The 27,257-nt window shown below is 36.8% G+C and overlaps 1 protein-coding gene across 1 annotated transcript in view; it reads left to right on the top strand.

Moving 5' to 3' along the window:
- The window catches only part of LOC136858541 (hemolymph lipopolysaccharide-binding protein), an 83,081-nt gene that overhangs the window by 50,755 nt on the left and 5,069 nt on the right, over positions 1-27,257 (top strand). The window contains exons 3-4 of the mRNA XM_068225600.1: positions 5,430-5,556; positions 12,838-13,107. Of these exons, the coding sequence (XP_068081701.1) occupies positions 5,430-5,556; positions 12,838-13,107 (397 nt within the window). The remainder of the gene's footprint in view (positions 1-5,429; positions 5,557-12,837; positions 13,108-27,257) is intronic.

The following is a 27,257-nucleotide window of genomic DNA, read 5'->3' as shown; positions in this document are numbered from 1 at the left end:
TGACCTAATAGGTTGAAAATCGCTTTAATATGTTGTTTGTTTAAAATATGTCCAGCAGTACTCCAGTTTTAGGAACACAAACAGACAGATAACCTCGCTGCCCTTCACCAAGGTACTGGATTTTACTCTGTCTCATTTCGATAGTATGTGAACAGCTGTCGCTTGTGGAAAGCTGGAAATCTGCAAAGCTTCTGTCGGTAGATCTATCTTTAAATAAACTAGCAGTTTCCCGCTGGCTCCGCCCGCAATGTACAAAGTATGGTTTTGTTCATTACTATCCTCACGGATGTATTTGCAAAGTTTCGAGTAAATGAAATAAAGCACATGATCTGCTGTGGTAATAGAATGTAATATTACGTCAACAAAACACTTGAAAATATATCACACAAAGAAATTGAATCAAACGTTCCTTGGAACACCACTACGCACCAAACTGTTAAAAAGTCCTTCAAAGATGTTTGTCATAGAGACAAATGTACTCATAACTTTTCTCAGAATCTACCAATTTAAGTAGTAATTACCTCAAAAGAAAGTGCTTGATTCACTGAGTGTTTTTAGACCAAAAACAAACTGCGTAACTCAATTAGAACAAAAGAAATGATTGCTTCAATGAGAAAAAATGTTCAAGAAATGAAACGTCAAATTGAATGCGCACTCATAACTTTCCACAGAAACAACCAATTTGAATAGTTAAGAGCTGAAATGAAAGAGCTTGATCCACTGAGTGTTCTTAGGCCAAAACAAACTCTGTATTTCAATTACAACCAAAGATATGATTGCTTCAAAGATACAAAAAATTGAAAAAGTCAAATAATTTGAGGAAGGCAGAAGTTAAGTCATTTATAGTACCTGATGACAAATTTGTGCATGAATACCTTTCAGTTTAAAAACAAAATGAAGGAAATCGAGCGAATAGAATGGCCGGACTGACTGTCTTTAGTTTTCATAAATCTTTTTAATATATAGATGAACTCTTGCAGCACAAAATATTCAGCTCCTTGGTGTCTTTGGAAACCTTGGAACATAAAACAAATTTATTAAGAGCATCCCCAGATGCCCTAGATTTACGACGATGTTCTCTCCACAAGCTAAAATTGGCCTGCTATCAGCATCGCTCTCCAAATGTCTTCCTAAATCTATCCGCACTCAAGCCGGCCTGATGTTCAGAAGCATTCTCAGACACCCTAGACATGGGCTGGCGTTTTTAAGCTTTCAACAATGATTTTCCACGGGCAGTTTGTTATTAGTAGCCATAGTAAAAGGCACCAACTTTTAAAAGTGTCACAATCTACCCACTGACTCTAAATAAGTTCCAGTTAACGGTACATTATGCAATTTAATCAGCAAAATCATAAGCTGAAAAGGAAAAAATGCACAAAATAAATAGTGCATAATATCAAAGAAAGGAGTTTCCAGGTTTTGGGATAAGCACTCCCAAACATACAGCAAAATTAAGGCAGAAATTAAGACAGTTATGAAAGTTGACAATGACTGAAGATAGGATAACATCTGAAGACAGCCGGATAGGACAAATATGTAAAAATCATGTGGACATATTTGAAAAATGAAATGTCACTCACTAAATTCTGATCACATGAATTATGGATTTTTGAAAGCTGTATGAACAGAAGCTGATGATGACTGCAAAGCAGTTGAAACATGTACTGTATTTGATAATTTTCTTATAGATTTGCCAAAGGCAAAGAATAAAAAGTATCGATTAGGTGAAAAAACATTATTGTGATTGTCAGATTGACTTATCGATACGGATATGAAGTGGATAGTTTGCAGGTGACCAGACACATTTATGGTTCAAACCAAGGGAAAGATGGATAAATAACATAGAAGTAGTGATGGTAAGAAGAGATGTAGATTGGCCCTGGTTGTTCAGGGAGGAATGGTGGAAAAACAAGACAGAAATGGAGTCCTACTTGACAAAGAGTACACTAACAGCAACACAAAAAGAACAAAAATGACATAACAGATACTATCACATGTATGTGTGGAGTTTAGTTTGGGATTAGCTACCTTTCAAGTACACTTATCAAATTTCTCTATGTACAAGTTTATGACACCTGGATTCAGATGATGGCTGTTCATTGCAATTCCAACCATCTATACATAAAAATGACCATACTATTGTAAATAAGTTGTGTGTTGACAGTAATTTAAGATGGCTGTGATACATGCTGATGGTGGTGGTGATTATTGTTTTAAGGGGAAGAACAACTTCAGCAGATAACCATTCCCTCGATATTCATCAGAAATATATCACCAGTGTTATGAAGAGTAACAACAAACGGAACTATGAGAAATCAAATCGTTGTAGTACAATAGAACTCCATATCTGTGGACCTCGAGAAAACCAAAAATTTTTTAATGTAGGTAAACCCTTGAATTGTACCTTCCTTAACTTACGATACTTTGCCTACTTCCTTGTCTAACAAAGGAGAGGTGAAGTGGATTCTTACTTCATCTATTTGTAGAAAGCAGGGTCTAGTAGGCCACAAATTTACTATTACTGGAAGATAACAAGTTCTCATTTCTGATTAAGTTACAATTGCTTTTTTTCTTAGGTCAGATTCTTGTATCTTTCTGTTTATCCCTGTCATAGCATTTCTCCCATACTGTGTCCCTTTTGTTGTTCCTATCTTTCTATATATGACTTGATTTGCACTTTTTTTGTTCCTTTCCATGACTTATCTGGATTTATACTGACCCACTAGGCTTCTTTTCTTCTTTTGTGTTTGTCCTGCATGCCTAGACTTTTACTTACCTGTATTCATCTTTATCACATTTATCCTTTTCTCTTCCCTTTACCTGTATTTTTATGGCTTTCTTCTTATCCTACAATTTCCACATCAAGAATGAAGATCTATCAAGAGGGCCCTTCAATGAATGTTGAAGCCAACCCTCCTAGTGAAGCTGAGAAGCAGAAACAAGCTTGTTAGGGGATGAGGATAGAGGCAATCTATTTGAAGACAGCAGTGTGTGAAGATGTGGAGATTGTCCTTGTCTTTTGTGTTTTCTCCCTCTTCCCACACTGACTTATCATTGTGTTTGTCCTATTGAGTGTGTCTTTCAAAGTTCCTGTCTTTTGATATATGACTTAACTCAATTGAACAGATAAGCTATTAGTACAGTAAAACCTTGTTAAGACATTTATACAGGTAACAAGGAAAGAGAATGTGTTAAACAAGAAAACGTACTGTTGAATACCGGTACGCAAATAAAAGCTACCCTACAGCGATATGGAAACACTTCATACATTTTTTTGATATGCGTGCATATTACATCATGTATGTATGGGTACAGTGAAAGCTGTCCAAGGTTTTTCTGAACATCCAAAACTGAATAGTTGGGTGAGCACAAAGAAAGGTTTTCCCCCTTCACAATGGTTGAATGTTCTAAAGATGTTGTGCAACATAACAGCTGTCCGAGCAGTTCCAGGTAGAAGTCTCAGTGTAAACTACAAACCACTGCCGCCATGAAGGTTGTATTGAGATTGAAACCCTTGGTCACATACTGAGATTCTGCTCCAAAGGTGAACTTCAGAGTAATAGCAGACATCATAGTGTTCGAGCAGCACTTGCATCCTCAATGCACTCCAGAAAGTGGCAAGTTTTTTAAGAGGTTCTCTGCATATCTTCCTATGGTTCAAACAGAAGAGTAGACATTGTGGCAATAAACCAAAAGCTGCGTGTAGCCTATGAGTTGGACCCAAGTTTCTGCTTTGGGAACTCTGTCCAACAAACAAAGGAGGATGATGAAGAGAAATGAGATATATATGGCCCGAGTCTTCCATGCTCAAGTGATCGTTACAACATCCCACCAACACAATGGGAGGTACATGGATTACTTTTCAGTGCAAGAGACAACTTTTTTCTTTTCTTTCTAAAATTCTATTTGTTCGGGGCATCGGCCTAGAAAGATCTTTTGCCCCTACTTGCACCATATGTGAGGAACCTGCGTGTATTTTGTAAATGGTGGAAGTGTAACATGTTGAATGTGAGGAAAGGAAGGTTAAGGATGACACAAACACCCAGTCCCCAGGCCAGGGATATTAATCATTTACAATTAAAAACCCCTGAACTGGCCGGGAATCGAACCTGGGGCCGCATTTCCCCCTACACCACGGGGCCGGACAAGAGACAACTTAACAAAATTTGTATGTGTCATCCTGTTACAACTGGGTTTCTCTGCAAACTTCCTGCGTGATATCATGTCTGTGATAAGGGACTCCCTGAACATTTTACATTACCATTTGTATTTTTAGAAGTAGAGAATGTTTCATTTCTTTAGAATTGATTTGGTGGTATTATATTGATTTATTAAAATTTGTAATAATTTTTTAGCTATTCTGGATCATTTTGGTCAGCTGTATTCAGATGAATACAATTATTTTATTTTCTATTTCTAGACATGAGAGGAGAGTATTAAAAAATATGAAAACTTTTTCCACTGGGGCATATTAAATTACAACGGAGTATTAAAAGGTGTGTAAAACACCACTTAACAAATATGAAAACATTTGCATTGGGGCCCATAAAAGTATCAACGTATTTTGCAGATCACATTCTTTGTAAAACAAATGTTAATTGAATTCTATGAAGTCTTATATTTCAAACCAATGGGTTATTAAACATTGTTTTATGGTCACATTCTTTGACCATGAATTATTTGGCGGTACACTCGGCCATGAGCGAGAGAAGGACTTTGGCCATCATCTCAAATGCGACAACACTTCAACAGATTGGGGTTGAAACATGAAGGATGCCTGTCCACGTACTAGAGTGTAATTTTGTCTTCAATAGTAAGCAATTGCAAGACTTTTTCCACATCCATAACTAGGCTCAGACAAATATGCACCATGCTAGTCAACTTTACACGATTGTGTTCCTAATCTGTGGGTAGGCTATCATGCAATAAATATTTACTACCACACAGAATAAATTTCTAATTTCTGACTGGAATGCAAAATACATGCACAAACAGGCTCACTGTATTATTCAGCAATCTCTCTGTTAACTGGCAAGTAAAACTGATATTTCCTGTGGCTGATGGCTTGCTCCCTGAAGGTCCAACATACCATGTAAAGTTCAGGAATTCAAGGCATTTCCCATTATTGTGCAACTTTCTCTGACCTACCTCCTGTGATGAGGGCTCTTATCTGTGTTGGAAATCATGTTCCTTTCACAAGAACTGACAGAGAACATTTTCAGGGCTAGGAAAAATTTGAGCTACTAAGCAGTACCGGTAATAGCAAAACTTTGTGATGTGGTAAGTGAGGTATTTTTATATTGACTTAATACAATGGGAATCAGGACTTTGAATTTACAATTTGTTAAGTGCAAACATCTCTTAATGAGGAATGTACTAACAAAGTTTCATTGTATATAAAAAAAATATTACTTTTCTCTCTGTAACAGGTTCAAGTGGATAAAGGTGAGAGTAAACAACCCTCTAGAGAAAGAGATCTGACAGTTGATGTAAAGCAGACAACAACTACTTGCAATTGTACTTCAGAGGTGCTTTTGGTGGAAGCAGAAATTATTTGTAAGCATCAAATCACAATATATTCTGCATAAACAAAGAAACAAACATTGTCATCATAGGAAGATTAGAAATTTATTCTTTAAAATTTTATTTTATTACATTTCATAATTCTGTTTTCTGAAGTTTATTTTCGATATTATGTGGTTAGGTGTAAGAGAGGGCCGTGAGCCTTAACTTCGCCACAGATGAAGGCAAGAAATAAACAATAAATACCTTAAGATGAAATAGCCTATCTAACTGAAACCATTTCTAGGTAAAAATGACAAAAAAGTATTAATGCTCCTAGATGTTGATGTAAAACATAAGATCACACTCATAGGCAAGGTTTCAGCAGAATGGTCACCACTCATTTGCCGTATTCATAATGGAGAAAGCTGTGCTAGGAACATTTAATGGATTTCTTTAGCTAATCAATATTAGGAACTCAACAATCTATTGAAAAGAGAAATATATTTAGAGTGTAGCTCTTCTTAAGATCATTTCTGAACATGAGTTGAAAAAGTGCACACTCTTGAAACTTCAAATCAAATTCATCTCATTTACATTATAGACTGCCATAACTTTCAGTATTAAGTTGCAAGTCACTGAACCATGATCCTTCACAACGTTCTGATTACATCTCTCTGTTAATGAAATAACTATTGTAACTTCACAGCTTGCAGTTCCCTTCACTTCTTCCTTCTGTGAGCTTTGCTTGGTCGATTCTCTGGGATGAAGGGCTCTATGAATCTGCAAATCGCTGTAACCATTACCCTTGAACACGACTTTGAGAGTGTCCATCTCCATGGGAATTTAGAAATTTCCCACTCTTGGCGAGTGTTGTGAAAATGCCTTGTTTTTTGTGCTGGATGGTGGTGAAAATCTGCATGAAGATAGTGATTTGTGTGCGTAGACTTACGATAAACAGTATGTGCTAAGGAGCTGTCCTGTTTCTTTCTTACTAGAACATCCAAGAAAGGAAGGCATCCGCCCGACTCCATCTCCGTAGTGAATTTTATTGAAGGATGTTGCTGATTTAGGTGGTTTAGAAATAGATGAAGTTTCTCAGGACCTTCTGTCCAGATCACAAATGCATCAACATACCTCCACCATATCATAGGTTTGACGGGCACCGAAGCAATAGCCTCCTCCTCAAAATGCTCCATAAAGAAATTAGCCACTACAGGCGAAAGTGGACTTCCCATAGCCACTCCGTCCGTCTGTTCTTAAAAATTCCCACCCCTCAAGAAATAGCTGGAAGTCACGCAGTGGTAAAATAGCTTAGTAATGTCCTTTGGGAACAGGTGTTCAATGAAAGACATGACCGAGTCAGTCGGCACTTTAGTGAACAAGGACTCCACATCGAAACTTCATCTATTTCTAAACCACCTAAATCAGCAACATCCTTCAATAAAATTCACTATGTAGATGGAGTCGGACGGATAACTTCCTTTCTTGGATGTTCTAGTAAGAAAGAAAACGGATGGCGCATACTCACACAAATCGCTTTCTTCATGCAGATTCTCACCACCATCCAGCATAAAAACAAGGCATTCTCACGACACTCGCCAAGAGGGCGAAATGAATTTATGCATGCAATTTTGGTGAGATGCCGAGGTGCTGGAATTTAGTCCCACAGGAGTTCTTTTACGAGCCAGTAAATCTACCGACACGAGGCTGACGTATTTGAGCACCTTCAAATACAAATACAACCGGACTGAGCCAGGATCAAACCTGCCAAGTTGGGGTCAGAATGCCAGTGCCTGAACCGTCTGAGCCACTCGGCCCAGCTTTATTTTAAAAAAAGAGAAAAAAGAGGACTGAATTATAACAGTTTTCTAGTATTTTTACTACTTATATCTTTAGTAAGCATGCAAATATTGTATGAACAAACCAATAAGGACAACACAGATTCAAGAAAGATCGAAGTACAATGGATCTCATTTTTCCTATAAGAATGCTTACAGAAAAGTACTGGAAACATGGAAAGAATCTTGTGATTACATTTTTGGACACTGAAAAGCCCTATGGCAGAGTCCCCTGGAACATAATCTGGGAATGGCTAGAAGACCTCAAGGTGCCAAAGTACTTGACTGACAAAGTAAAGATGTTATACCAGAATTGCTACAGCTGTATTCAAATAGGCAATAGACAATCAAAATGGTTTGAAACAAAGAGGGGTGCCCAACAAGGAAGTGCACTATCACCACTCTTGTTCATAATAGTAATTGACAAGATCATAAAATCTATCAAGAAAGTGGATAGCAGACCAAATGCCCTGGTATTTGCTGATTTAATTTAATAGAGAAATGTACACTCAAGTTTGAGCATTAAATAAATTTCACATTTCAGTCTTTGCTATAGTCTGTTATTGTCCTGGTTCTTTTCGTGCAAGTTATGATGTGGTATCTACTACACTTCTGCCCACACAAAGTGCACTTACAATCTTCGTCTGGTTCATGGAACTTCTGGTTTATGCATATCTTGTGGTGAAACCCATGTATGGAGAGTCGTGTTATCACGTGGCGCTGTGAGTTGCACTCTCTAGTCCATCTATCGTCCATCATCGCTGGTGAGGTGTAGAAGTCTAGGTCAATTTCACTTTTCTTCCTTTCCCTGATGTTTACTAGTGCCCTGCTTGCTTCCGTTGATTGTAGGTAGAATTGTGATCGTATGTCTTCTATGAAATACATCTCCCGCATCATTTCGTATACCATCCGGGATGGCGCTGTCTTTCCAACTCGGTAATCCTCTTCATGAACATTGCTTTTATTCTTTCTATTCTCATCAGGTCTCCGATCTTCAGCTTTTCCCACACGATCTCAATTCCATATGTTATCACTGGCGCTACTGTCGTCTTGAAAAGTCTCATCGCCGTGCTGATTGATAGGTTTGAAATGTTTTGGATGCTGTATGAGGCTCTGATTGCTGCCGCCGTTCTTTCTTGAATATGTATACCAAAGGACGCCGCCGTTGTCTGTAGTGTTATTCCCAAATATTTGTAATTTCGTACCTTTGGTAGTGGCTTTTGGTGTAATATCATGTTGTCTTTGGGCGTTGATTTCCCACCTTTTCTGAAGGTCATTTGTACTGTCTTTTCTTCATTTATCTGTAGGCTGTTTTCCTCCGCCCAGGTCTCTAGTCTGTGGACTAGCCTTTGCACCTCCTCCTTTTCTTTCACTCCGATCAGCATGTCATCTGCGTATAGAATCAGCTCTGCTTTTGATCCTTCCTCTACTATGCGGTTCACATCTGCTGTATAAATGTTGAAAAGTGTGGGACTCATGGGATCCCCTTGCATAACTCCGTTCGTCTGTATTATGTCTTCAGAAATTTCTACGTTGTTGTTTAATCGGATTATGTTCCCCTGTAGACATGCTTCAACTATTCTCACTAGTGGGTCTCTCTCGCCGATTGTCAATTTCATTTTCTCGATTAGTTTTCGCCTTACATGTAATAAATATCATTTTTGGTCCGTATTGATGATATTAGATTGAAATAATAACATTAAGTTATTTATTAGACCACCTAATCAATACAAAATCGTCTTGGATGATTTACATAAATTTGTTAGCTAATAATGGGACATGTTTCGCCTTCTCTGAAGGCATCATCAGCCATAGTCTTAACCTTAAATTAAAAATAAGTGTCTAAATAACATGTAGTAATGAAATGAATTTTAAAAATCTTGAAGAGATTTGAAGTAAAATAACATTAAAAATAACAATGATGGTTTGAAAATACAATGTGATGAGATACAATAGTGGAAGTATTAACAAAATTAACATTAGAAGGCTGCTAAAATAAGTACAATGGATAAAACAACAGATTGTTATACAACAAGTAGTAAGATTACATAAAAGTAAAGTTGATAGTCATGGCGGTTATAATTAGACGATGGCGAAAAATCTTATATAATCAAAGTAAAGAGGAGAGAATAAAAGTCAAAGTTAGTCGAGAGATCCAAAGTTCATCATGATCTTGAAGATAAAAGACGAAAGTCAGATGCATATGGTGAAGTTGTAGAATACGTTGAGGATATGAAGTTGGTGAATAGAAGTTGAAGAACAGTTTCAAATAGGATCACTATGGACCATCTCAAAATTTGAAGTGATATTCAAATGTTGTAAATTGTGAGTTTGTAGATATTCTAGTTGAAAAAGCATATAAAAGTGGAATCTGTAAATGGAAGCAAGAAACGTAGAGATAATTGTGTGAAAAGATATTTGAAAAATATTGAAGTAGAATAGTATGCACTTACCATTTGACGGTGACAAAGATAGCTTGTAATATTATGAGTTAGAAGAATTTGCAACCGTAGACTTCTTGCTACGTGTGTTATAACTGAAGTTTTGTGCTGGAGGTTGACGTTACGTCAACGCAAACAGATCCCCCTCCAGCACAAAACTTCAGTTATAACACACGTAGCAAGAAGTCTACGGTTGCAAATTCTTCTAACTCATAATATTACAAGCTATCTTTGTCACCGTCAAATGGTAAGTGCATACTATTCTACTTCAATATTTTTCAAATATCCTTTCACACAATTATCTCTACGTTTCTTGCTTCCATTTACAGATTCCACTTTTATATGCTTTTTCAACTAGAATATCTACAAACTCACAATTTACAACATTTGAACATCACTTCAAATTTTGAGATGGTCCATAGTGATCCTATTTGAAACTGTTCTTCAACTTCTATTCACCAACTTCATATCCTCAACGTATTCTACAACTTCACCATATGCATCTGACTTTCGTCTTTTATCTTCAAGATCATGATGAACTTTGGATCTCTCGACTAACTTTGACTTTTATTCTCTCCTCTTTACTTTGATTATAAAAGATTTTTCGCCATCGTCTAATTATAACCGCCATGACTATCAACTTTACTTTTATGTAATCTTACTACTTGTTGTATAACAATCTGTTGTTTTATCCATTGTACTTATTTTAGCAGCCTTCTAATGTTAATTTTGTTAATACTTCCACTATTGTATCTCATCACATTGTATTTTCAAACCATCATTGTTATTTTTAATGCTATTTTACTTCAAATCTCTTCAAGATTTTTAAAATTCATTTCATTACTACATGTTATTTAGACACTTATTTTTAATTTAAGGTTAAGACTATGGCTGATGATGCCTTCAGAGAAGGCGAAACATGTCCCACTATTAGCTAACAAATTTATGTAAATCATCCAAGACGATTTTGTATTGATTAGGTGGTCTAATAAATAACTTAATGTTATTATTTCAATCTAGTTTTCGCCTGTCGATTGAGACGAATGCCTTCTTGAAATCAAGAAATACCGCATGCTATTTCCCTCCTTTGTGTCTTAAGGCTTCTTCTACCTGATTTACTAGGTATTTCACTGCCTGGACCGTGCTCCTGCCTTTCATAAAACCGAATTGATTTTCTGGAATGTACCCACTGAAGGCTTCTAGTAATCTTTCATTTAGTATCTTCGTGAAAACTTTAAAGGATGCATTTTCTAATGCTACTCCTCTAAATGAGTCTAGTGATGTTCCGCTCCCTTTTCCTTTGAACAGTATCTTTAGAGTCGCTGTGTTCCATCCCTCTGGTATTTTCCCAGTCTGTATACATTTGTTCATTAGGTCTTTCCACAGTTCTTCCATCTCGTCAAGTGAGTCTTTTAAGTGTTCCATGTAAATTTTGTCTGGTTGCGGATTTCTTGTTTCTCCCTTCTTGTATTGCTTTCCTAATTTCATACATTGTTATTGGCTCCAGAGCATGTGTGGGTTCTGCTGTTTCTATGTCATATGCTTGCTTCAGCCCTTCCTTATTATGTTCAAGAAATGGTATTTGCTGATGACGTGCTGTTATCGGGAGAAACAGAAAATGAAGAACAGAAAGAAAAAAAAAAAAAAAAACAGACTGAGTGGAACAATATGTTCAATAAATTTGAGATGAAGATAAGTAAAACAGACTGTAGAAATGACCATCAACAGGAAAGGAACCAACTCAAATCTCTTTTTGGAAGGAGCAAAATTACAATCAGTTTCTCACTTCAAGTACCTCAGAAGCACAACCTCCAAAGATAAAATCATCAAGCAGGAAATATTCAGGACACAGAAAGCATCAAACTTTCACAATCAAGTCAGAAATCTACTCTGGGACTGCAAAATACCACAAAAAGCAAAAACAACCCTGTACCACACCTACTTCATACTGATTCTCAAACATGGTTTAGAGGTGTGTACTCTGCTAAATAATGACTACAGTAGAATTCAGGTAACAGAAATTAGATTCTTCAGAATTATGAATAAAACTACTCGAAAGGAAAAAGTCAGAAATGAAGTAAACAGGAAGGTAGCTGGCAATGAGGTCCCTATTTCCAGAGTAATAAAAAAGCAAAGACTTCAGTGGTATGGGCACATTTTGAGAATGAAGAGTGAGAGACCTACCAGAAAATACTTTGATCTTACTGTCCAAGGAAAGAGACCAAGGGGAAGGTCAAGGAAATGCTGGATGAACACGGTTAAATCAGATGTAGAGGAGAGAGGTCTCGAATGGGAAGATGTGCTGGAAGAGATGATGTATGCAGACAGGAAGAGATGGCGAGCGCTTGTACACCATACCTGGGAAACTGGAGTTGGAAAATGATGATGATGATTATTATTATTGTTAAAGAAAAGACCTCATATAACCTTTTCAATACAGATTTCCAAAATGACATAGCAAAATAGACACATTCGTAATTTTAACAGTGCTATTTTTTCTTACTTTACAGGGTTACGCTAAGTAACACTAGGTGGTTGTGACTATTTTAAAAGGATTGGTAGCTATTCTGTATTTAAAGTTGCAGAATTGAATTTCAGCAGAAAGCTGGAATTTAAGAGTGCAAAAATACAAACAGACCTATAAAAGTGGATATGCTGGCACATTTAATGAACCATCTTGCAGGACAGAATTTCAGCACTTGGTCTTGAGAAAATACTAAAATAACATTGTTTCAAGGAACTAAATTTTGAGATTAAAAACTCCACAGTAGAAAGATTTTTAAAAAATCTATCTTCATTCTGAAGAATGGATTAAAAGAGTCAAATATTTATAAAATACTGTGTTTATAAAATATTTGATAGGAAGGTTTCCTCTCTTGTACTTTTTTCCCGCTATAGTTAAAAAATTGAAAAATGAACATAAGCATCTAGCCAATTAGACTATGCATCTGGTCAGAGGATAAATCTGAAACATAACAGAGTAAAACATAAAAATGTGCAAAGATAAAGTTGTATGTTTGACTTGAACTCCTACTTTTCTTTTTAACTTTCAGCTCCTCCATTGAAACCTGGCGAAGATTATACACTTTTGTCAGACCTAGGGTACTACAAATTGTATACAACACCAAAATCATGGTCTCAGGCCAACAGCATCTGTAACAAAGATGGAGCACATCTTATTATTCTTAATAGTGAGAAAGAGGCTCAAGCAGTGAACCAGATGTTCCGAGGATTGTCTAAATCATCTGATATGACATCAAAGGACCACTTGTTTGCAGGTTTTCATGATCAACTACATGAAGGACATTTCATCACTATATATGGTAAGAATAACTTTAATCATGTTTTAAAAAGTACATTGACATCAAACTGTAAATGGATAATTCACAATAATTTTTATCATAGAATTGTATAGCAGATGAAAACTTTTACAAGAAGTGTGAATGTTCATGTTAAATGCATCCAGTAACCTTATTCTCATACAAAGTAGTTCAGGAGAGTTATATTTTACATGTGTGTATCTCCTAAATGCACCATCCTATTAAGGTGATTATTTAAAGGAAATATACAAAAATGAAGAACTGTATTATCTATTTTATTCCCAATAAAACTACAAGTGTATGGGACCTTCACCAGGATTACTTGATTCAAGAACTGGAAAAAATCCAAAGAAAAGCAGCTCGATTTGTTCTGGGTGATTTCCGACAAAAGAGTAGCGTTACAAAAATGTTGCAAAGTTTGGGCTGGGAAGAACTGGGAGAAAGAAGATGAGCTGCTCGACAAGTGGTATGTTCCGAGCTGTCAGCGGAGAAATGGCGTGGAATGACATTAGTGGACGAATAAGTTTGAGTGGTGTCTTTAAAAGTAGGAAAGATCACAATATGAAGGTAAAGTTGGAATTTAAGAGAACAAATTGGGGGCAAATATTCATTTGTAGGACAGGGAAATCGTTTAAGGAAAGGCTAGGAAAACAACAGATAGGGAATCTGCCACCTGGGCGACTGCTCTAAATGCAGATCAGTATTGATTGATTGAAGATTTAATTTCTGTTAGCAATTAGATGTCAAGGCCCTTAATGGCGGTATTTACTGCATGGTTTATTTGTTATAAGCTTAACTTCTCAAGCTAAACTATAACGAATGGATTACATTATAAATAGAATGCCAAACAACAATTAGTTCTTTTTCCCTAGGGGTTTTGCTAGTGTCTGGCCGAGTTATCCCCGCTTTGGTAAAGGAGTAAACCATACAGCCAGCGACTTATCGCCAAGTGTCTGGCAGCAGGAAAAACCCTGACCCCAACAAGGGTCAACAGCTTCAGTTGAAGGAGCCCTCTTAGGAGGGTGATAAGCCCTTAGTAGAGGAAATGTTAGGAACTTGTCATGGTAGGAGAGGAAGGAATACCCATCACTACTGGTGTGTGGCTGAAGAATGACAATGGCAAGGTTAACGACTAGATAGTAGTAGGCATGGATAGCTGCTATACTGGTATTCACCAACACGTTTGGAAAGCATGGCATTTTACCGTATTTACTTGTGTATTAGACCCCCCCACCGGCTTTTCGAGACGAAGAAAATGAAAAAAATAATTCTTGCATACAACACCTCCCAATATAATTCGTCAGAAAACAACAAAGATTCCACTTCAAAGCGGGTACAAGACTTACTGCAGCTCTGATGACATCACACAAATTTGTGAATTGTTTCGTCCGTATGACCCACACAGGGCAAACATGCATCAAACTCATGCGGTATATCTGTGTTCTGTAGATAAGAAATGTCTGCCTCCGTACCGTAGGCCTACTGCAGCTCTGATGACATTGCACAAATAGGTGAATAGTTTTGTATGCGATCCGCGCATTGCAGGCACGCATCAGTCATGCTATAGATCTGTTTTTCTAGTTAAGAATGTCCGCCAGTCAGAGTAATGGTTAGCACAATTACCTGCCGTTCTTGGGAGCCTGATTTCAATTCCTGGTACCGAACTACAAGAGATTTAAGAATGACAGGAAGGTTAATATGCCGTAAAAATGGAACATGCAGCTCCCCTCCATTTGTGACGTGCCTAAAAAAAAAAAGGCTGCACCACCTTGGGATGAGGAAACAAGTTTATTTTAGTTAAGAAATATTCACGGTTGTTGCTATTAATATAGCAGGCGAGATAATTAACAAAGTGATCGCTTAATATCTCGTAACTTGGGCCATTGCAGGTAATGGTAGGGCAAATATTCGTTTATAGGAAGGGGAGTTAGGGATTGGAATAACTTACCAAGGGAGATGTTCAATAAATATCCAATTTCTTTGAAATCATTTAGGAAATGACTAGGAAAACAACAGATAGGGAATCTGCCACATGGGCGACTATCCTAAATGCAGATCAGTATTGACTGATTGATCGATTGAGAGAAGTAGGTTTAAAACATGATAAAATCAATCCAATTGTAACAATTGTTTTACACCCCAACGTACCTAACAAATAATAATAATAATAATAATAATAATAATAATAATAATAATAATAATAATAATAATAATAATAATAATAATAATGTTATTGATTTTACATTACAATTGATTTTACGGGCCCTGGGAAGTAACCTAGGGAGAGTCTCTATGATCATCTTGAGTCCCTGGCAAAATGGGGGTGTGATGCGAATATAAGAACTCAACAAGAGAGCTCTCTTAGCCTCTCTAACCTCAATCCTCCAATTTCCAACCTACTCGCGGTGCCCCTGTTAAGCCGAGCAACCTAGTGGAAGGCTGGGTAACCAACCCCAACGGGAAACTGGGTTGGTAAGCCAATGGATTTGGGGGCAGTGGAAGGCAACGAGAAACCACCACTGTACTTTTCCCTCGACAACCCCATGATGGCTTTGCTTAATTCCAAATGTTTCGGAATAAGTGTCCCTGTCGGATCTCTGGGGGAGACAGGATTAAGAAGCCCCTATTTACTTCTTCTTCTTCTTCTTCTTCTTCTTTTATGACCACATATGATCACTTTAGTCAGTCCGTCGTTCAGGTCTCTTTGAAGGGATTGTTCGGGCTTTGCGTTCCTCCCAGTACTTCTTCACACGCTCTGATCTTCGTGCCCTTTCCTCAGTTGAAAATGTGCGTGTTGTTGGTTTGTTTTGTGTAAGGGTAAAGCGGAGGTTTGTATTCTTGAGTTTTGTATTCAATTTTATCTTATTTGTGGTGTCTTCTGTTGTAAGGCCTATTTCCTTCAGATCCTCTCTTACTTCTCTGATCCATTTACATCCTGTTGTGGTATTTTTTGAGATGAGATTGTGTTGTACTAGTTGTTTCAGAAGTCTCGAATCCTGCACCCTCATTTTATGTCCAAAGAATCCCAGTCTCCTCTTACGCATAGTATCTGTAATGGGTTCTAGCTCTTTGTACATGACTTTGTTAGGTATTAACCGCCACTGTCCATCTTTCTGGTATTTTTTGTTGATGCAGGTTCTTCCAATCCTCCTTTCAATTTTTTGAAGTCTGTCAGTCTTTGATTGTTTATTCAGGTAAAAGAGTGTTTCTGCTGCATATGTAGCTTCCGGTTTTATAACTGTGTTGTAGTGTTTTATTTTTGTATTTATTGATAGACATTTCTTTTTGTAGATATCCCATGTTAATTTTTGTGCTTTAGCTAATCTATTTGTTCTTGCTTGGATTGAGATTTTTTCATTTAAGTTATGTGTTATTACTTCGCCAAGATATTTAAACTGAGTTACTATTTTGATTTTATTACCATTTATGGTGACTTCTTTTAGCTGTGTTGGTTTTTGGGGCATAATTTCTATTTTAACCCGTCAAAGTAAATTCTCTATGAGAGTCATTAGAAGGATTGCAACATGAAACGTCCATGGTGCCCTACAACCAGAGAAACTTGCAATAATATAAAAAGAAATGAGTTCACATGATGTGGATATCCTTGGCCTTAGTGAGACTCATTGGAAAGGATATAGACATTTTGTAACTCATGGAAGAAATACTGTATACTTTTCGGGAAGAGTCAAAATGGTGTTGCAATTGTTGTTCCTGAAAAACTGTACAACACTGTCCTAGGCTATGAACCCATCAGTGATAGAATCATTACCATCAAACTGACTGCTTCCCCTTGCAGGATTAATATTACCAAGGTCTATGCTCCCACAGCTGCAGCATCAGATGCTGAAATTGCAGAGTTCTATGAACTATTAGAACATAACATCAATCGATTCGCAAATAGGGAAATAGTAATAATCCAAGGTGACTTCAATGCTAAGATTGGGGCACTACTGGAGACACTGACATCAGATCTGTGATTGGTCGTTATGGCCTAGGCCAGGGATGGCAAACCCATACCACACGAACACAATTTTGGTGGCACACCACATGCACACATAACGTTTTTATGGACATCTTTTACTATAGACTAGAAATAACTCGTTCATTTTAGAGTCATAGTGTTTCAGGTTTAAGAAACAAATACTAAAAATCTAAATTCTGGTTCCATTCGGATGTTATGGCAACACTGCAACACTGATAGGTCCGGAAGTTAAGTGAGATAAATGCCAGATACGGTCGACGAGCCATCACTCACCCACTTCAGTGAATTAGTGAAGTTTGGCTTGTGTGTGGTTGCCAGCATTGCATAATTATTCTTAGGGAGTAACTGCTTATTGTTCCAAATTTTGTAAGACAAATAATTGCCAAGAGATTATCCCAACTTCGAGAGTTAAAGAAACTATCACACTTTATTTCAAAACCTCATATTGCACAAATGAGCAATTTTTTTTAGTGGTTAGATATTGAAAGTTTAGAAATGGAGTTGACAGAAAGCAGTACATGGGGTTGGTGAAGCATTGATGAGAATCAAGTGTGCTGTTGATGGTGAATACTCTTTCCAGAAGCTGGAGAACTTAATACTTGAACAGTGGAACAGCCTGCCACAAATGTTTTCGGTCATGAAGAAACTAGCTATAGCACTAGTTACTTTGTTTGGGTCATCATACGCCTGCGAGCAGCTGTTTTCTCCAATGAACATCGTGAAGTCAACAGTTAGAAATCGTCTTTGTTCCGATCTATGTGCTTCTCGTGTGTTATTGAAGACAACAAGTTATGAACCTAACATAAATGATATGGCTATTAAATATGTTTGCGGTATTGGCAAAATGTGACCGCGAAACATGCAAACAAATGTATTATTTTAAAATGTGTATTTGTATAAGTAATCATAACATATGATGAAACATAATTTGGAATTAGAGATGGAATTCGGTGGGGGGGGTTGTAGCCATTACAAACAAAAATAACAAGTGGCATAGTAAACATTTGAGAATAATAAACCAGACTTAAAATGGCACACTAGTTGGCAAAGGTTCATCATCCCTGGCCTATAAAGTCAAATAAATATGAAAGTTTATTTGTTCCACCATTTCAATACATAAAAAGAATTTAAAAAAGAATTAAAACTGTAGGGACATGTTTCGCTCTTCAATCATGAGCATCATCAGCTTATATCTCAAACTGAAATGTAAATAATCAGGTACCTGATTGTAATTAAATTAAATATAAATGTGAAGATGATGTTACAAATGGTGAGCGAAATGGTGGACAATAGTTTAAAGATTAAAATATGGATAGTCGTAAAATTTATACACCCTCCTGAAAGTCCTTGTTTAAATATAGCAAATAGGTGTCCTGTGGAGCTTGAGGGCAAAATAGAAAACTAATAGATCCTAAACATATTGATTAACACATTAATGAATAAAATGTAGCTGACAATTCCAAATGGTGCATTAATACATTGCTCACTTCAAGTGAGGTCTACAGTAAATTGCTATGTTGAAACAAGAAGAGTAGTAGAGAAAATTTATCAGTGTTAAATATTTCGAACGTCGGGAATAAATCAGAGTGGAGATCAGATCCAAGTCTTAACATTTTTTTATAGCGTAGAGATGCTTCTGTGGTCCATTTTAAGTGAGGTTTATAATATTATGTGAAGAAATAAAATTGTAAAGCAAAGCAAAGGAGCAAAGTCATCTCCCTACAGGCCATAAAGGCCCTTGGAGGGGTGGAAGGTAAAGGCTTCCACTATCCGTAACCTCGGTACTTGATGGGGTAGAGTGGTTAGCTCTACGCCCGGCCGCCTTTGCCCCCAGGAATTACCCTGGTACTCATTTTTGGTGTAGGCTGAGAGTCCTCCAGAAGTCCGAGAGAAGAAGGGTGCTTGATGGTAAGTGGCTTGTCAAATGGTAGCTGGAAGGAGTAACTTGTGTAGAATTGAAAGAGAAATTAGAACTGAAGTCTGAAACAAAAGGAGAATTGTGTGTTAAAGAAAGGATTTTAAAGAAAGGAGAGTTTAAAGAAAAAATGAAGTGTGTAAATCGCTTTTTAGTAATGTTGATATAGGTTGGCTTAAAGAAGAGTTGAAGAGAAAATGTTGTTCGTAATTTCATTTATTTTCAATTGTAATAATATTAAATGGTTGCTATGGTAGCGATGAAATAACTGATATTTAAGTTACTAGTGTTGCAGAATGAAGTGAGATTAAAGGAGGAGAGGGTTGAAGCAGTGCTAAGTTTATGTGCTGTTGGCTGTGGTGGGTAGCGGGAAAATGAGTTTAAATCTTAGAATAAAATAAAGATAAACGAAAATCAGTATGAAGAGGAAGTCATATAAAAATGATCTAGTCTAAAGTCGATCTTTAGCGTAGAGATAAATTAGTCTTCCTTTCGAATTACAGTGCGGGAGTGAGGGAAAGTGTGGCAGTGAACAAACATAAAATTTAAAAAAAATTTATATAGAATAAAATAAAGAGAAACTATATCATCAGTACGAAGAGGAATTCAAATAAATGATCCGGTCTAAAGTTGATCTTTAGTGAGGAGATAAATTAGCATTCCTTTTGAATTACGATGCGGGAATGAGGGAAAGTGTGGCAGTGATAAAAAAAAAAAAATGTTAAAAGTATGAGTTAACAGAGTTAAACAGAAGTTGTTACTTGTTGTTTGAGCTTCTGGTATTATAACGGTGTGAGAAAGTGGGAGGTGGAAGTGGTGGAGGTGGGGGGTTGGGAGGGGTGTTAAGTTTATGTGGTGGGATTATGGATGTGGGTGGGATAGGAGTAGTGTTTTTTGGAATTAATGGGGATTTGGAATTTAATAATTTATTATTTAGAATGTTGTGTTGATTTAAAATTAATGTTAGCAGTAATTTTGGTAAAATTTCATATAGTGGGTTTTTTATTTCAACTATATCGTTGAGGTTTAGATTTTTGTTAAAGTATTGGTCTAAAAATATATAGATGTTTTCTAATTCATTCATTAATTTTCCTTTACTTACTTTTTTAATAATTGTGAGGTCTTGATCTATAGTGGTGAAGTGATGTCCGGTTTCTTTCATATGAGAACTCATAGCTGAGAATTTGTTATGTTTGATAGCATTAAAATGTTCTAAGTACCTAGTTTGAAAGCTTCGGCCTGTTTGACCAATGTAAGAGGCACCACATTGTGTGCATGCGAGTCTGTATATGCCTGAACCTGTGTATAAATTGTTGTTAGAGTTGATTATGTTGTGATTGAAGAATAATTTTTGGTTAGTGTTGGATGTTCTATAAGATATGCAAGTGTTTAGTTTTTTTATGGGATTCATTACTTTCACATACAACAATCCAAACATTTACCAAATTTCAAACCCCACTATAAGCATAATCGATTCAGCATCGTGCCATAGAAGCCGTCCCTTGGTCAGTAATATTGTTTTGTGCCAGCTTCTGTGCATGTGAGGCACTGTAGGTCGGATCCACTGATCGTTTTAAATTCATATCTGTCCATCCATTCATTCTTCCTCCTTACGCTTTGAATTCTGGTCAGTGTAGGATTTTGGACTTTTAAGTTGTCATTTCATTTTATCTCATTTCATACCATTAGGGACCGATGACCTTGATGTTAGGCCCCTTTAAACGACAAACATCAATCAATCAATAATACCAACTATATTACTATTATTAATTTACTCATTCGGGATAAATATTTCAGGTTCCCTATAGGAATCAACATCTATATGATAGATTCTCACTGTTTGGACTCTACAGTTGTGAACAAAACTGTTTTTAAGTTTAAAAAGAGACAGGATCTCGAATGCTCTTGATGGCAGTAAAGATGACGTCATTTGGAATGACAGCACGCCAGTAGCAGGGAAGTTGGCGGCATAAGACGATGCTAATTCAAATTAAAGCTGTGATCAGGTTTACTGTCTGGTAGGTCTTCTTTTCAACTGACAGAGACAAATGACTGGCCAATAAGTTCTTCTGTATTATTACTGCATAATACGATACCCTTATCCTTTTCTACGTGAGGTCGACTATGAAGTGGGACGAATCTTTGTAGCGAGTTTTTACGACCGGATGTCCTTCGCAACATCAACCTCATCAGAGGAGTTAATGAGATAAAATGAATGACGTGATATAAGAGTAACTGAAACTGACTACCCACATATGACTGTGTTCACCATTTAATGTCTTTTTAAATTTAGAAATACTGCCTTCCAATGAAAATAGTCAGTAAAACTCAAAATATATTCATAAGTTTGTTAAACAAGAGTGTAAAATGTTTTCATGTACAATGTATAGCTCTTTATAACCTAGACGTTTTGTTCACTGCACAAAATTTGAGGTTATCGCATGTTGAACCCAACTTTCTTTTTTGGCTGAAAAGGCGGGGAAAAAAAGGCGTCTAATATGCGAGTAAATACAGTACAGTAATTGCCGAAATCTTCCAATTATGAAATGTCAATCTCTAAAATGTTACTATCGCAGGCAAGTCAAACAACAAGTTCAAAATCTTGGACTAATGCATCAGTCAGTCTCATGGATACTGGGAGGCAAAAGCTTAACCAAAATAAAAACTGATAGGAAAGTGCAAAATTAAGACATTCTATATTGCAATGTACAACATACGTACCATGAAACTTAAGGAGCACCAGACAAACCTCAAGAATGAACTGAAGAACATTAAGTGGAATGTACTAGGGATCAGTGAAACCAGACTGGGTGGGGAAGCAACCACAATCTTGAAATCAGGACACCTTGCAAACACCTCTTCCAAAGAAACTCTAAGGCAAATGTGCACGTCGAGGGGTGTGGCTCTACTGACCCACAAAAGTATAAAGTATCTCGTCACCTCAACATAGGCGATTTCTGACAGTCATCTATGCCAAAATCAGAGCCAAATCTGTAGCAGACCAAACATACATTGACAAATTTCGGTTTGGGCCAATGCAACCAGAGGGGGCAAATGATGATTGAATTCCTCATCAAAGAAAAGATCTACTGCTTAAACACCTTCTTCAAAAAGTACCCCAGAAGAGGTGGACTTGGAGCAGCCTTGATAACACTGTCGAAAGTGAAAGTGATTATATCCTAGCCTCGGACAAAAGCATATTTTCAGATGTATCTGTATTAAATCGGTTTGATACTGGCAGTGATCATAGACTGGTGAGGGAAAAGCTCCAACTTGACATGCATTTGGAGAGGAAGCTTATGATAGAGAAGAAGGACTGACTCACAATGTGCAATTTGAAGGGACAGGATAAAAAGTATAATCACCAGATTGTCAAAAATGTCAAAAACATATCAGATGTAAGGCTTTTCAAACATTTGCTCTATTCAGATTCACAAGAAACACATCTGTACTGCTGTGAAGGACATTTGCTTACTAAGAAGACCAAGAAACTCAAAAATTAGCCCAGAAACAGAGATGCTCATCAAGAAAAGGAGAACTGATAAAGACTCTCCTAGATATAATAGTCTGAACAAAAAAGTGAAGGAGGTCATTAGAAAAGACCACAGAGTCTACAATACACAAATTTTAAGGAAACTATTGAAACCAAATAATAATTATAACAATTATTATTTATTTTATTTTACATTTTATGGCCTACATTGGACTACTCTACTCAATTATACAAAAGAATTTTTGATATCCTATCAGCCCAATATTTTTTCATTCTGAGAGACTGCTTTCCTTTGTTCTGTTGAAAATACTCCCCCATTAGACCTTTTATTGATCTTGGTCAGTAGCCTGGTGTGTCTCTCTTGAAGTATCCTAATTTTTTCTGTTTTTGAGATCGTCTATTGTTATTTGTAGTTCTTTAATATCCTCTTTAATTTCCATGACCCATTTAATCTTGGTCTTGCTATTCCATAATTTTACAATTATTTTTCTGCTAATTCTGCTCAATACTGGTTCAATTTCCTTATAAATTGTTTTATGTGATGCTATTCTCCATTGTCCAATAACTTGATACTGTTTATTTATGCATATTCTTCTTTCTGTCTTAAGTATTTTGTCTGTTTCAGCTGTATTATTGGTTTTAAAAATGGTTTCACTAGCATAAGTTAGTTTTGGCTGTGTGACTGTTTTATAATGTCTTAATTTTGCTGCTAACAATATGCTTTATTTTATCGTATGTAGTCTTGGTAATATAATTTGCTTAGTTTAGTTTATTTATTCTGTTATGCAAAGCTGATTTCTCATTAAGATTATACATTATGATTTCTCCTAAATACTTAAATTTATCAACAATATTGATTTCTCGAGCCCGCCTGGTGGCCATGATCATTAAGGTGTTGAAGTCTAAATGGTCTGGGACCGTGGTTAGCGGGTTCGAGTCCCGCTGGTCGAAAAAATTTTCACCATCAGAATGTTGGCAGGCAAGGTAGAAGAGGTGGTGATATACAATTTCTAATCACTAGATTGTGTGTTAAAAGCCTGGATTAAATTCCAAAGCTCTCCGCAGTGTTCATGTGGAGTGAGGGCATATGACGCTGTTGATGGTGATTCGTCCATCGGATGGGAACACTACTGTAAGCCTTGAGCAGACCCCTTGGTGCTATTCGACAAGAGTAGGCTATGTGCCGGCACCAGGTTTCACCTTCTCCCTTCCTACTATCATATATCACTTTATTCCATCTCATTAACTTCTCTGATGAGGCTGACGTCAGGAAGGGCATCCAGTCATAAAAGCTGCCATGACAGATTCATCTCATCTCATACCTGACTCCGTAGATAAACGGGACAAGGTTGGACAAACAACAATTGATTTCTTGCCCATCAATTGCTATTCTGTTTACCAATGGGGGATGTGTAAACATGATATCAGGTTTTTCAAAGGATATTATAAGACCTATTTTTTTGTGCTATTTCCTGTAGAGATATAATTTGGTGTCGAGTTTCCTGAATATTGGGGGACAATAGAGGAAGGTCATCAGCAAATCCAAACAGTTTAAACTTAAATTCTGTTTGGAGCTTCCAACTTTTATGTTCTTTGGGTTGACCTTGTACCATTCTCTTATTATAAATTCTAATGAACAATTAGTAGGTAAATAGTAATGGTGATAAAGTCTCCTTGTCTTAAAGCTATTTTAATAAAAACTGGTTCAGAAACCTCTCCTCTAAACTTTACTTTTGATATGGTATTAGTTAAAGTAAATTCTATCAGTTTGATTAACTTAGGATGGAGTCTAAAATTCCATAACATTTTTAACATTGAAGGTCTATCTATACAATCATATGCCTTCTTAAAGTCAACAAATATTATTACTATAGGCTTGTTCCGTATTCTGTAGTATGCCATTATTCATTTTAGAGTGATGATCTGTTTAACACAACTTCTCCAGGGTCTAAAGCCTCCTTGGTATTCTCCTAACTATTTTTCTAGTTGATCTTTAATCCTTCCATATAAGATCTTGGAAAAAAACTAGTATGTGCAGTACAAGATAGACAATACTCTATAATTATTCGGATTACTCTTATCTCCTTTTTTGTAAAGAGGATGTATTAAGGCTAATAATAATAATAATGATAATAATAATAATAATAATAATAATAATAATAATAATAATAATAATAGTAATAACAACAACAACAACAAGAATGGTCTCGGGTACTGTATGCAGAGACATTTCAATATGATGCCATTTGGCTGTCTGCTCATAAATTTTTATGTTCCATTTTACTCGAGGCTTACTATGGCAGAGTAAACCGAATCTCTCTTGCCCATCTATGGCTCAGTTTTGATGAATTTTGTAAGGTGAACATCAAATATGTCACCAGAGATCTTTTACATGCCAACATTGTAAGATATGAAGTGTCGCATAGACATTTTTTTCCCGCCTTTAAAATTCCAACTACTTTTGCTGGGTCGAACCCACTATCTTGGGATCCGGAGGCCGATACTCTACCACTGATCCACAGAGGTAGCTAGCTCAATGATGTGAAAAAAAAATGAGAGCAACATTAACACAGTTGAACTGCAATGTATAGTGAGACAACCTGATAACATGCAAAATGTTGAAGGTCTGAGGAGAAACTCTAGAAATAGCACTTCTGCTACTCCTCAACAAGTGTATCAACGAAGGAAGGATTCCTGGTTCATGGCAGAATGCAGAGGCTACTGTTCAAGAAAGAATACGAATATGTATGGAAAACTACAAGCCCATCAGTCTACTTTCCATCTTTTATAAATTAATCAAAATTGTAACAAACCGACTTATCAAGGAATTCGACTCCTACCAGCCCATCCGGCAAGTAGGATTCAGGAATGCCCTCGGTATGACTGACCATCTCAAACGATATGTACTCTGATCGAGAAACGTACTGAGGACAGTTTCCCTCTACACATGGCGTTTGTGGATTAAGATAAAGCCTTTGATTTGACTGAGGCCTGGAATGTACTTGAAGCAATGGATCATGCATACATCGTCCCCAGGTATTCCAACTTGATAAAATACATCTACTACCATGGTACTCTAATGTCAAAATTGAAGGAAAGTAGATCACAAGGACAGTTCGAACTGGGAGAGGCACTAAACAAGGTGATACCATCTCGCCTAAACTATTTATCTTGGCATTAGAGGACGTGTTAAAGAAACTAGCTTGGGACCAGAAGAAAGTCAACATCGATGGTACATCTCTCAGTCACCCACGCTTTGACAATGATGTGATCCTCATCAGCAGTGATGCCAGTGAACTGGAAACAATGCTGTAGGAACTGAAGGAAGCCCCCCCCAAGCAGTGGGACTGAAAATAAACCCACACAAAAATAAAATTATGAACCCAAACAACATGCATGCAGTTTACCGTCAATGGGCACATCTTCGTGAATGTTGATAAATATGTGTACCTGGGCCACAATATTAAACTTGAGCGAGACAACCAGACATCAGAAATTACCAGAAGAATCAGGTTGACCTGGGTGGATTTCAGTAAACTCAGCTACATCCTCCGTGAATTAAACTTTCCTATAAACCTCAAACTGTGACTCTGATCACAAGCTGCTATTAGGATCATTCTCTCTAAAGTTATGGTTCCTGATGAAGAGGAAAAGGCAGGAAATACCTGAAGTCCAGAACATAGAAGCTTTTCAGCAAAACCTCGAGGATAAGGCTAACTTGGAAAGGAGCGATCATGATGTCAACATCTACTAGCAAAATATCAAGGATTGGGTTGGAGAAGCAGTTAAGAGTAAGTGGAACAATTCAATTTAATAAGAAAAGAAACACTGAATGACAGGTGCCACTCTACAACTAGTAGAAGAAAGGCGTCACATTAAAAGCAAATTGACTGATTTGGAATGTGAGGATTGACTGCACCAGATCAACCAGAAGATCAAACTAGCTTGCTATTAGGATAAAAACTCCTTCCTGAGAAATATTTACTCTGAGTCTGAGCATCATGCCATACAAAACAAAACCCACAACCTCTTCAAAATGATCAGGGAATGTAAACCCCAAACCCAAGTACCTGTGGACAAGTGGGTGAAGATCACAGACCCAGAGGGAATCACAGAAGTATGGTGAGAGTACTACATGAATTTGTTCAAGGATAACAAAGATCATGCTGAAACCCTGGATGTATCTTACAAACTGGAACCTGTTATATTGCAGTCTGAGACTGAGAAGGCCATCAGTCAGTTGAGTACCAAGAAGTCACCCGGGATGGATGGCATAACTGTCAATGTACTGAAAGCCGTGGGTCAAGTTGGATCAAACAAACTTCTAGAGCTATGCAATACCATATGGAGGACTGGGAAATGGTCAAATGAATGGTGTCACTCAATGTTGCCAATATAGCCATTTTATAGCTAGTTCTAGCTATTCTGAAAAGTCGTTTGCTACAAAATTTTGAGTTTAGCTATTAGCTACATTTTTAGCTATAATCTACATTACGTGAGAAATTTTGGCTCTCTTCAGTTTTAATACCTTTCTTTATGATTCAAAGATACTTTTATATTGCAAGTGTAAAATAAAATGAAAGATCACATGCACTGTGTGATAACCTTTGAAAGAGTAGCCAATGAAGAGCAGGACGTGAGGACCATATTTTTCAATAATTGGATGAGTTCATCTAGCCATCTTTTTTAAGCTATTTCAGTCTGTAATTTTAGCCATTTTTAACTATATTTTTAATACAATTTAGCAACTTTTTATGTTTTTG

This window comes from Anabrus simplex, chromosome 1 (assembly GCF_040414725.1).
Source record: "Anabrus simplex isolate iqAnaSimp1 chromosome 1, ASM4041472v1, whole genome shotgun sequence".
NCBI classification, from domain to species: Eukaryota; Metazoa; Arthropoda; class Insecta; order Orthoptera; family Tettigoniidae; genus Anabrus; species Anabrus simplex.
This window is presented reverse-complemented; position numbering and strand designations above follow the sequence as displayed.